The following is a 12,791-nucleotide window of genomic DNA, read 5'->3' as shown; positions in this document are numbered from 1 at the left end:
TCTTTGTTGACGGTCTCGGATAAAGGACCAAAACTACAATAGGTAAACGGTAAACGCTTCTTGCCCTAAGTTGGAAACTCTAGGTCAGAGAACAATCATTCGCATGACAAAGGAATGAACAGCTACTATATATCTTGCAAATAAATAAAATATGTCAGTCACAGCCAAGCAAACTTCACATACATTGCATTTGCTTAAAAATTTGAGAATCTCCTAAGATCTGGCCTTGAGGCACTATGTGTTTGTTCACACTGTTAAGGGAAAGGTGCCCTTGTCACAAACTGCAGAAGAATGCATCTTGGTGTAACAGATGATGAGTGAAGGGCTGGTTAGTCTAAGAGCTGGGATTTATTCCAGGAGCACAGAGGTGTGGGGTTGGAACAAGAATTCATCCAGCCATGTAAATGTTGACAACTCCTAGAGTTTTGAAGAAAGAGGTAGCAGTTCTTTCCAAAAGAAAAAAAGAAGAGCATCCCCTGCTTTAAGTCATAGAATAAGTATATACTTACTATGGGATGTTGCGTTCTGTATTAGTCCCTCAAGGCTTCATTTTTATTAGTGTAGTGGCATTTTAATTAGAATAAATTCTATTTTGTTAACAGGTCTTATATATGAATGATTTTAAAGAAGTTCCTCGTTTATGTCTTGGAAGAGAAAGACAGCCAATTACCTCTACTTTGCCCATATTGCAAAAAAAAGGGGAAAAGATTAACATCAAGCAAGAAAGATCTCCATGGAGGAAGGGTTAGTCATAATTCTTTCATAATACACAGTAAAATAAAAAAATCAGTAACCATAAATAAGATGAAACTTTTAGTATGAAGTCAAGAGGTGTTGTCATCCGTATTAGCCAGGTATGATACTTATTATTAAACTTATCCAGAACTAGTGAGTGCCTCGTGGATAGAAATAAAGGAGCAAATCTGTAAAAGCCCCTGGTTCCTGGCTTCCAGTCCTTCCTGGGAGAGCTGTCATGCTCCCTGTTACTGAAACGGCTTGCTATGTTCCTGAGCCTACCAGCCTTGTCACGTGTGGAAATCCATCTACAGGTGCTTTGAGTGCTGACAAACACAAGCTTTGACGTTGGAGCAGACATTTGGGCATCTGGTTCTAGTAGAAGTTTAGCTATTTCCAAGATAAAATGTAGTGAAAACATTGCTTTTTGCCCATATTAGGAAAAATAAAATGCAGTAAGTTCGGAGTGCCTGTGCTGTTTCCATAACGCAGCTGAGGACTTTCCCTGCAGCCAGGGCTAGGGCAAAGCTGATGAACTCCCCTCCAGTGATCACTCTGTGCCAGAGAGCTTGGCAATAGGACAGAGACTTCTAGTCAATCTCTGCTCTGTTTTCAATGTTGCCCTCTTCTGGTATGAAGAAATAAACTACTTGATTTGTAAGAGTAAAGTAAAGCCCCAGGGAAATGGCAGAAGTAGACTGAGACAAGGAGTCTGTTAACATGAGGCTGAAGGAGAAAAGGGCTGGGATATGATTAAGAAACAGAGAAGGTATCTTAACTTTTCCTTTTTAGCAAAGACTTGGCAAGATGCAGGCCATCTGCCTTTGATTACACTCCCACTCAAGGAATACGGAGCAAGGAGCGTAGCACAGTGTCCGAAGTCTCCATGGGTAGCCACGGAAGTTTCAGTACGTAATTGCCAGCATCTCAGCTGTGAAATATTTTTCTGTTTTGCTAACGCAAATTCTATGTTTAGGCATGCTGTACCTGTTTGACAAAGACTTCTCTCCAGAAATATTCCCACCCTTAATGACTTTGTAGAATTCTTTTCCAGCCCTTCACTCATACTCATCTATGACTAGTTTAGACTAGAAGGAGAATTTGTTTTGGAGGTGATTAGACTGATTGTTTCTAGGAATTATGTTCTTTGATATTCTTTTATGTTATGTTAATGAATAGGAAAACATTTGGAAACAAATATGGCAATTGTGCTGATGCTTATAAAACATACAGCACTAGTTAAACAAACGTTGAAAAGGTGATAATGATTATCCTTTCAGTTGCATAAAAAATGACTTTCTAATTGTGTTTAGTTCATCTTAATACCCACCCTGCATATTCATGCTTGATGTGTGTCATACCATGCATCATTTTTCAAGATAATATAAAAATGTCATTAGATTTGAGGGAAATGAACTTGTGAAACTACAGGAACCTGAGAACTCTGGAAATGTAATATTCATAGTAGTGTCTTGTTGTTGGACAAAATCTTAATTTGTCATAGATATTCAGGCTATCTAATCCAGCTGATGTTGGAGGAATCAATGATGCTCAGTCTAAACGTGGGGGAGGCCGAGCTTTGCTGACATGGGGTGGCTTTCTGCTTCAGCAATGTAGCGCGATCCCAAGGATAACATTTGGAATTACAATTTTCCTTCCAGAGTAAGAGAACATCCCAGCAAAGGACTGTTGTACTGAGGATGGAAAGTGAAGTTTTTGTGAAACATGAGAGACAAACTAGATCTGTGTTGTTTTCCGCAAAGATTAGATAGTCATGCTATCACTGACATGGCCGAATGTGCTCTTTTCAAATGAAATTTCATGTTTTCTTTCCATTTCTGCTGAGTGAGAAGTCTTTCCCTTGGATTGTTTTCATTCCCCTATTACATGATGACAAACAGAAAATCGATCCTTTAAAATGCAAAATTTGGTATTTACTATTTATTTCTTTTCAGTTGCTCTGCATCTGACTGGTTTCAGCTGTTTGGAAATCAGACAATGTATTTTTCAAGATTGTAGCTGGCAGCCAGTAAGACTACAGCTGCAGTGTGGTCTCCTTTAAACAGTATGAGCAGAACAAATGAGAGTTTGTTCCTGCAAAACTACTGCGTATTGGCTTACCCTGTTTTGCTTGCAGTAGCAAAATATCTGTGAGTTTTACTGGAATGAAGGGGAAAGTAGATTTGATCTGTAAGTGTGTAAGAAATATCTTCCTTGACTGTAGCTATTCAGTAAAACCTGGAAAAAAAGGAAGACAAATCCGTCAAAGACTGTTAAGCACAAAGTTACTCTGGTTCAGGCAGTCTTAAGACCCAGATGGCTGTAAGAGAGGAGTCATACTGGGGGAAGTGCTCTTTATGCCCTCTTAATATTCTCTGCCTTGTGCGTCTGCCACTAGATGTTATAGATAGCAGCCTTTGATCCATAATATTAAACAATAAAAAATTGTTTAATAATAAATGAAAAAAATAAATAATAAAGTAATGATAAACCATGATTTTTAACAATAAAATCAATTATTAAACAATAAAAAGCCTTTAATTCAAAGAAGCAAATCAGCAAAAAAGTCTACTACTAGGTCCGTAGGTGCTAGGCAGAGCTGGAAGGACTGTGTAAAATGATACCTCAAAGCCCTGAATTTCAATGTAGAATCATGAGGTAAATTCAGATGGCTTTGCTACTTTTTAAAGTATTCATTTCTGTTATTTCCAGTGAGATTTGGTAATGTTGTTTCACTCCTCTTTAAGTCATTTTTATTGGTGACATAAAAAGATCCTTGAAAAATTAAGAAATAATTACCTTACACCTTTGCCGCTGGAACACGTGCTCTTCCCAGAGCTGTCACAGTACATATTTTTTAATTTGCGCCGTATAGACAATTCCTGTCACAAAATAATTTTACCAATTTGAAAGTATAGGATCAATGTTATTAATGAGAAAAGTTACTATCCATAATACTTACTTAAATGCCTCCAGAAAAGGTATTGTGGGAATTTAATTAATTACTATGAAAGAAGTAGCCCAACTTTCCCATTCTTATTGTGCTGAAATATTTAGGAGACTCACAGAAGTCTGTTCAGAAAGTCTGTGACTGACTGGTGTCAAGTTGTTTCTGCTTTCTGAGAACAACTCACTTGAGCAATTAAATCTGGCAAGGGATGTCAAGGACAACAAGAAGGCCTTCTTCAAATACATCAATAGCAAAAGGAAGACTAGGGAAAACGTGGGCCCGCTGCTGAATGGGGCGGGTGCCCTGGTGACAAAGGATACAGAGAAGGCAGAGTTATTGAATGCTGCCTTTGCTTCCGTCTTCACTGCTAAGGCCAGTCCTGAGGAATTCCAGACCTTGGAGACAAGAGAGGAAGGCTGGAGAAAGGAAGAGTCTCCCTTGGTGGAGGAGGATCGGGTTAGAGATCTTTTGTCCAAACTGGACATCCATAAATCCATGGGCCCCGCTGGGATGCACCCACGAGTGCTGAGGCAGCTGGCGGATGTTATCGCTAGGCCACTCTCCATCCTCTTTGAAAGGTCCTGGAGATCAGGCGAGGTGCCTGAGGACTGGAAGAAAGCCAATGTCACGCCAGTCTTCCAAAAGGGCAAGAAGGGAGGAGCCAGGAAACTCCAGGCCTGTCAGCCTCAAGTCCATCCCTGGAAAGGTGATGGAACAGCTCCTCCTGGAGGTCATCACTAAGCATCTGGAGGACAAGAAGGTGATCAGGAGTAGTCAGCATGGATTCACCCAAGGGAAATGATGCTTGACCAATCTGATAGCCTTCTATGACGGAATGACTGCCTGGGTAGATGAGGGCAGAGCAGTGGATGTTGTCTTTCTGGACTTCAGCAAGGCTTTGGACACTGTCTCCCATCCCATCCTCCTAGGTAAGCTCAGGAAGTGTGGGCTAGATGAGTGGACGGTGAGGTGGCTTGAGAACTGGCTGGATGGCCGAGCTCAGAGGGTTGTGGTGAATGGCGGAGAGTCAAGTTGGAGGCCTGTGGCTAGTGGTGTCCCGCAGGGGTCAGTCCTGGGTCCAGTCTTGTTCAATATATTCATCAATGACCTGGAGGAAGGGACAGAGTGCACCCTCAGCAAGTTTGCTGATGCTACTAAACTGGGGGGAGAGGCTAACACACCAGAAGACTGTGCTGCCATTCAGAGGGACCTGGACAGGCTGGAGAGGTGGGCGGAGAGGAACCTCCTGAAGTTCAACAAAGGCAAGTGCAAGGTCCTGCACCTAGGCAGGAATAATCCCATGCACCGGTACAGGCTGGGGGTTGACCTGCTGGAAAGTAGCTCTGCAGAGAAGGACCTGGGAGTGCTGGTGGATAACAAGTTCAGCATGAGCCAGCAGTGTGCCCTGGTGGCCAAGAAGGCCAATGGTCTCCTGGGGTGCATGAGGCAGAGTGTTGCCAGCAGGTCGAGGGAGGTGATCCTGCGCCTCTCCTCAGCCCTGGGGAGGCCTCACCTGGAGTACTGTGTCCAGTTCTGGGCTCCCCAGGACAAGAGAGACATGGCACTGCTGGAGAGAGTCCAGCGGAGGGCTACCAAGATGATTAGAGGGCTGGAGCACCTCTCCTATGAAGAAAGACTGCAAGAGCTGGGCCTGTTCAGCCTGGAGAAGAGAAGATTGAGAGGGGAATCTCATCAACGTGTACAAGTATCTGAAGGGGGAGTGTCAAGAGGATGAGGCCAGCCTCTTCTCCGTGGTGCCCAGCAACAGGACAAGAGGCAATGGGCAGAAACTGAACCACAGGAAGTTCCATCTGAACCTGAGAAAAAACTTCTTCCCTGTGAGGGTGACAGAGCATTGGAACAGGTTGCCCAGAGAGGTGGTGGAGTCTCCTTCTCTGGAGATATTCAAAACCCGTCTGGATGTGATCCTGGGCAATATGCTCTAGGTGACCCTGCTTGAGCAGGGAGGTTGGACTAGATGATCTCCAGAGGTCCCATCCAACCTAAACGATTCTGTGATTCTCTGATTCTGTGAGCAGTGACCCTGTTCAAAATCATAGGTAAAGAATCTGGCAAAATACATGTAAACGTGCATTTTGTTGACCCCTTCTCCCAGAAATGAAAATTATGTAGTATGTAAGTCTGCATAGTCAGCTACGGCGCTGGGCCGCCGGTGCTCGCAGTGGCCCTGGGACATCGTGCCGGGCCGTGCCGAGCGCCGAGGGCCGTGCGCTCCAGCGGCGTGCTCCAGCCAGGACCCGAGCCTTGCGGATGGGCGAGCGGGAGGTGGAGCACGCGCTTTTGGGCAGCCTTTTAATGCCACACAGCATAATGGCTGCACTTACCTCTGCTTTTTTTATGGAAAGGGCAGCCAGGGAAGACAGCATGGGACATGGCTATGGAGGATCCTCTTGCACCTTCTCCTGGGGAGCTTACATGCTCGACTGGCTCTCTGAAATGCCTGTACACCAATGCGCGCAGCATGGGGAATAAGCAGGAAGAGTTAGAGATCTGTGTGCGGTCGCAGGGCCATGATCTCGTTGCGGTTACAGAGACATAGTGGGATATTCACATGACTGGGATGCTGTCATGGATAGCCATCCATGTGCTTTTTAGGAAAGAAAGGCCAGGAAGGCGAGGTGGTGGAGTTGCCCTTTATGTGAAGGAGCAACTAGAACGTATGGAGCTGTTCCTCGGGGTGGATGAAGAGCAAGTTGAGAGCCTATGGGTAAGGATTAAAGGGCAGGGTAACATGGGTGACACTGTTGTGGGGGTTTACTACAGGCCACCTGACCAGGAGGAAGTCATCGATGAGGCCTTCTACCGACAGCTGGAAGTAGCCTCACGCTCACAGGCCCTGGTTCTCATGGGAGACTTCAACCCCCCTGACATCTGTTGGGAAGAGAGCACAGCTAGGCACAAACATTCGAGGAGGGTTAAGTCCTGCAGAGCATTGATGATAATTTCTTGACACAGGATTTAATGTTATGTTGTTTATCTTATAGGTCCCCTGAAAATGGAGAACACTGATATGGAGAAACAAACACAAATGAAATTTAGTACTTCTACTCCTAAAAAAACTTTTCATCCAGCTGATAAGCTGACATCATTTCAAGATAAACCAGCCACTTGGTGCGATCTACAGTGTCATTTTCACAGTCGTGCTGCTCCACAGTCTAATGCCAGAGACCATCCAACCAGCTTAGAAAAAAGGGTTTTTGCTGGAATGTACGGACCTATCAGGTTTGGCCCGTTTTATGTTATTGATAAATTCTACTCAGAGAACAAGCAACACGATAGCCAAGCTCAAAAGCTGCATAAGATTACACAAATGCGAACTGCCAAAGAGAAAGGTAGCCATTATATTCAAGAGTTTCTTGAAGAGAAACAGCGCAGTATTCAGAAAAAATCTGAAGAAGATGGCCTGAGAGCTGAAAAAGCTTTACAACAGCATGAGAAGAAAAGATCAAGATTTATTGAAAATGTGAGGCAAAGGCATACTCAGTTCTTAGAAAGCAAGAAGCAAAAAGCATTTGAGTATTCATTAGGTCAAGATTTCAGTGCTCGACATATTGCTTTGACACAGGGTTTGTTAAAACTTGACAGGTGGAGGAGACTTGATGATGGCATAAAGGAAAGGCAAAGAATTGTTGAGGAAAGTAGAGAACAAACGAAGAAATATAAGCAGTTGATTAAAAATTTTCAGGATCAGAGGTACGTCTCTCTTAACATTCAGTGCAGTTAATATGAATATATTGCACAAAAGGCAATTATTATTTTTATATACTTAAATACATCCATATGTTTGATAGATATTTCAGTACTTGTTTGTTGAATATATCAAGTACAGATAAATCTTATTCAGCTTCACAAAGAGATCAAAATTTTTGTTATACTATTGTAAAGAAAAAGTTCTTCCAAAAGAAAAAATACAAAATTAAAATAAACTTAATTCTACCGCTGTTGTAAATTGGAAGAGCTACGCTTCGTATAGCAATATGAAAGTTCACTGTCTGCAGCACTGCTATAACAGAAAATAATAGTGAATATTTCTACTCAGAGATGCTGCTGCCCAGAATATTTTCTTAGGGGTATCTTGTCTAGATAATGCACAATCATTTTAATCTAACTGTGTTGCATAGTGCAATGTTAAACTGAATGTTGAATTGAAATTAGTGATGCAAATCTTGAAGTGTTTCCTAACGTAAACCAATTTGTCTACAAAAAACTGAGTCAAGCATGTCAGTGTTTATTTTATAATTTATCCTGGTTCAATTAAGATGAGATCTTGAACCATGCAAGTTATAATTTTGTAAATTAATAGTAAAAATAAATTGCCTGATATAGTTTTTCTCTAAAATGAGAAATTACTGTTTCATCATCTTATGTATAAACAGTCTTTTCAAAATATGTAATGACACTTTAAAAGGTGCCTTGTGCTCTGAAAGTTGACTTCAAAATAAATATGAAGTTTCATGTTTGCTGGATCTGAGAGAAGAGATAATCAATTTCCCTTTTGTATATCATTATGGTTTGTAAAAGTTCTGTACGATACAGTGAGTTACGCCTGTGTCATTGATTTCTCAGATTTTGACCTCAGTGACACCTGAGCCAATCAGTTGTATTCTTTTGAATCAGAAATGCGATGAATAGTAAATTAATAAATGGTTTAGTTGATGATGCACAAAATGTAATTGAGTTCATCTCACTCTGCTTAAGCTGTTTATTCTTCAGGCTAAGTGGAATCAGAAACAGTAATGGTGTTGCAAATGATAAATCAGTTACACAGAGATATCTGAATTCACTGGAGGAGCTCAGTTTCTTTCATTTATCCACGAGGCGCTTAGCGAGTGATGGGAACGTGGTCTGTGAAGATCTTTGTGAAGAAGGAATTTCTATGACTGGAAGCTGATGCTATAGGCAAATGTAGAGAAGAAATAAGTTGCAACTTATTTAAGAGCAGTTTGCCATAGGAACGGCTCACTTAGAAATGTGGTCGATAACTAGATGTCTCTCAATCAAATTGGATGTCTTTGCTCGTCAGTCAGAATTTAGGGGCTTGATATAGGAATTACAGAATTAAAATATTTTATGTTATCTAGAAGGTCAGGCCAGTTAATCGTAATAGTCTCATTCTAACTATAAAATCTGCAAGTCAGTAAATGCCTGTTTTTGTCGCGAGGGTCCATGGGTGTGATTCCGACTATACGCGAGTTCGAGCTCGGGAGAGTAAAGGGTGTTATTTTCATATGTCCAGTTTGCATATTCAAGTAAAGCCACATGTCTTAGGGTGCACTTTTTATGAAACGGTTTAAATAAAATTTATTTGAAGCAGATCAGCCTTACATTTACATATAGCACACATACGGGACGTGCTCTTCGCTGTGAGACACTGTGAACCTCGGATGCACTTGTGGCGCCAGGACTGTTGCCGCGCTGACACTGTGACGGTCTACCGAGTTTGAACTCGCAACTTGCTTTCAGAGAAAAATAATGGGATTGTTTCGCCCACCCGCACCCTAATCCCTTTGGTCAGGTTTTCCCTACTGTTCGCTTCATCTCTGAGAAGGTTTGTGACCTCACTCGCTGTAATACTGGGTAAAATACAGTATGTTAAACAGGAACAAACATTCATTTCTGAGCATGAGGATTCCACATAACCAGGCTAAAGGCAAATCCTTTCAAATCGTGTTTTTCTCCTAGGAGTAGATTTCCCACATTTGCAGTAAGAAAAGTAGTTATACTACTGGAGTGCAGTTTGGTAGGGAAACCCCCTGTAACTCTTAATTTACAGCAAAGAGTGGCAGTGTTGCAAAATCCTGGTTACTGTTGCAAGATAGTCCTGCTTCATACTGGCTAAATACTAAATCTCCATGCTTGATGCTAATTATTTGCAATGCTTTGTCTCCTTGTAAATACCCTGGAGCAATGCCTGGCCTGTGTACCTCCGCGCTCCGGCCACTGCACACTGTAGCGTCTGCAGCTGCGCAGTGGCTCCTGCCTGCGAAGTTTGCTCTTTGTGGTAAGGTGGTAAAATCAGCTTTGTGATAGGAAGAAAATTCCTCCCTGCAAAGAGAAGAAGTCACTTAGGTTGCTGCCTGTGCATGTGCCGTGGGAGGAAACTGGAAGAGAAATGTTTGCGTGCTGTATCATCTTCTGAATCTGTCACTGGAAGGATCGTTTCAGCCAACTAGAAGTAGGTTGCTCTGAAAGATGGAAAAAAAATTAACGTTTACAAATGTTACATTTAAAGAAGCAATATAACCTGAAAATAGAAATGAGAAAGTTTTTTAAAGTATAAACAAGTGCAAGAACATTTCCTATAAAAGAAAATGAATTTTAAAGGTAATTTTTTTCCCAAGAAACTTGTGTAGCTAGTTTGTGAAAGTTAAACCATAAAAGCAGGTTATATGAATTAGACTGAAATGTCTCCCTTTGTTTTTCTGCAGGCAGTTGAGGATACAAAAAGAGAGCTTGGCAGAAAAAACAACCTTGAGCTCCGTTGTTTCACAGAAGACTAATGAGAGATTGCAGGAAGCAAAGGCAAATGTTGAAAGAGTGAAGGAACATCGAGCCAAAATGGAGTGTCTGTACAAGGCACCTGTGCTTCCAGTACAAGACATATAAATCAACTCTGATGCCTCAAATGTTAAACATTCACCCTGTGAATATTTATGGGATGCAAAAGTTTGATGTCACTTTTATAATTTGAACTGAGCTCTCATACAGACCTGATGAAAAGAGATAATACTTCTTAAAAACACTCATTCTTAGAAATTATAAAACCGTGATATTAGAGCCACTTTTCATATTTGCCCTGTTAAAAAAATTAACTATCGTTAGCCGCCGCACTGTTGTAGTCTCGGAATTTGCTCAGATTTTTCTTTAATTGCAGGAAAATAATAACTGGTATTTCAGATTGAGTGGTGTGGCATTAAATATTTACATTTATAAAATAAGTATTGCAAATCCACCCTTTTTTGTAGGACTAGATTATTACTACTATAGAGCAACTGGATGCTGGATGAAATCCCTACATTGTTAAGGTAGTTAAATGACAATTAAAACTGTGACTTTAGTTATTTGTAGCAGAAAAGCAGAAGCTTTGGCTCAGGGACTGTACATACACCACACCGTGTGCCCTTAGCTATACAGGAAGGTATTTGCACTTCCTCTCTGGCAGCTTCCGGCACAGTAATTTTGTCCCAGCTGCTAACTTTCCATAACACGTTTTGTACTTTGATTAGCTTCATTATTTGTTTTCATACATACAGTTAATTATGCTTCATGTATTTTGCATAAATTCTTTGTATATCTGTATTCCTGCGGAAATCTCTCTGGTCTATCTTGGTAGCCAAATATACGTACATTTGGTACAGCTGCTCAGACCCGGACGACCAGCTTTCCCTCGCTGTTTTCTGCGTCTGGCTCTTTTCACCCTCTGCCTTTTATTTTGCCGTGTAGTATTTCTTGCAGCGCAGTCTTTCTGTAACTGTCTTAGTGTGCAAATATCTGGAATCCACTCTTTTTATGTTTTAACTCAAGTACATAAAGACATAAGTTTAGTGGCATGTTACAGTAGAGGATTTTGCTTTTGGTCTGATAATGAGACATGCTAAAGGAACCATTTATAGAGAGATGTCAGGAATGCTTTTAAAAGTTCATATTCATTGGTGATGACATTTTAAGGGTGAAAAGATGTGTTTAAAATGTCATATCAGCTATGTATTTTAAGTCCATTTCCGCAGATATATATGTGAGACATTTAAGTTATTTCTGTACAGCTGCTTGCATGGATAAAATTGCAAATGTTCCCAGGAGTTAACTGTAATGGCTCTTTTATAAAATCTCTTTAGTTTGACAAAGCTTCATCTTCTTGCAGACTTACTTGAATGAAATGCTTGAAGGGAAGGAGGAATTTGGACGTGGGTCTTGGCTAGAGCAGTAACTTTTCTTCTGAAACAAATATTCCAAACTACTAAAATCCTCCTTTAGGCCTCAGATCAAATCATAGAAAAATAACTTAAGTGCATAGTTGGTAATATTAACACTAGTGGTGGTATTGTAAAAAAGGGAATAGAGTTCAAAATATTTGCCTGCAAATAGCCTTTCTTTTCCTAAAATCAGCTTTTCTTGTTAGTATCTATTAATTCTTTAGGAATGCATTATCAGAAAAAAGATTCACAAAAACGAAAATAAGAGTATTTATAAAAGTCACACGTTACGCAAGTGTTAAATATTTTACGAGCATATCAGCTGTGCCTGAAACATCTTTGCCGCGCTTAGTTACCAGTCAAAGGTGATACCTGTAATTTATTGGAGAAAAAAGCAATTGAAATACCAGCCTAAGATAAATGATCTTTTTAGCTGGAGTATGGAGTCCATAATTGCAGTATGAACAGATCAGGAAAAATAATATTTCATCATATATACTGTTCAGCATTTACAGAAATTCCGGGTATTTATTGAATGTTTAACTAGCCCATCTCTAATAGTGTTTTCATTGTTTGATGTGATCTAACAGGTCTCTGTCGCCTCTCCCCATTCGTCGTTTTTGTAGGCATACAGTATTTTAAAATTCTGTCTGTTCATCTGCCGAGTATTTTTACTCATGCGTTGTGTTAAACTGCTTACGAGTCCCATAAGGCAAAATGCTTAAATTAAACATACGTTAATACCTGTTATAAATAAAACCCTCCGCTGCCCAGGCGCTCTTCACAGCTCGTTCCTGGGAGCCGAGCGGACGGGGTCCCTCGAAACGCGCCGTCCTTGCCGTCGGCTAGCGTGGCAGGGCCGGGGGAGGCAGGAGGCGTCACCGAGGTTTGCCGTGGTGGGTCCCGCTGTTTGGCGCCGCCGCGTCCCACACCACGAGCGTAGCCGTGCACGTGGGCATACAGCTGCCGGAAGAATTTGGCCATTTTGGAGGGGCAGAGTTAGAGCTGTTTGGGCATGTTTTTAAAAATTTCCTAATTTCAGAAGTTCACCTGTCACTCCGTTTGAGCTTTGGAAATGAAATGAAGTTTCACTGAGCAGAGCTTTACTGTGAATACAAAGTTACTTACAACTTCATGAAGGATAGGCCAAATTAACTCTCAGTGAAAAACAA

The 12,791-nt window shown here is 41.2% G+C and overlaps 1 protein-coding gene across 1 annotated transcript in view; it reads left to right on the top strand.

Moving 5' to 3' along the window:
• LRRIQ3 (leucine rich repeats and IQ motif containing 3) overlaps positions 1-11,799 on the top strand; it is a 38,625-nt gene extending 26,826 nt beyond the window's left edge. The window contains exons 5-7 of the mRNA XM_068952593.1: positions 603-744; positions 6,691-7,399; positions 10,135-11,799. Coding sequence (XP_068808694.1) covers positions 603-744; positions 6,691-7,399; positions 10,135-10,312 — 1,029 coding nt within the window. The 3' untranslated portion in view covers positions 10,313-11,799. The remainder of the gene's footprint in view (positions 1-602; positions 745-6,690; positions 7,400-10,134) is intronic.
• The last annotated feature ends 992 nt before the right edge of the window (positions 11,800-12,791 follow it).

Source organism: Struthio camelus, chromosome 8 (assembly GCF_040807025.1).
Source record: "Struthio camelus isolate bStrCam1 chromosome 8, bStrCam1.hap1, whole genome shotgun sequence".
Classification (NCBI taxonomy): domain Eukaryota; kingdom Metazoa; phylum Chordata; class Aves; order Struthioniformes; family Struthionidae; genus Struthio; species Struthio camelus.
This window is presented reverse-complemented; position numbering and strand designations above follow the sequence as displayed.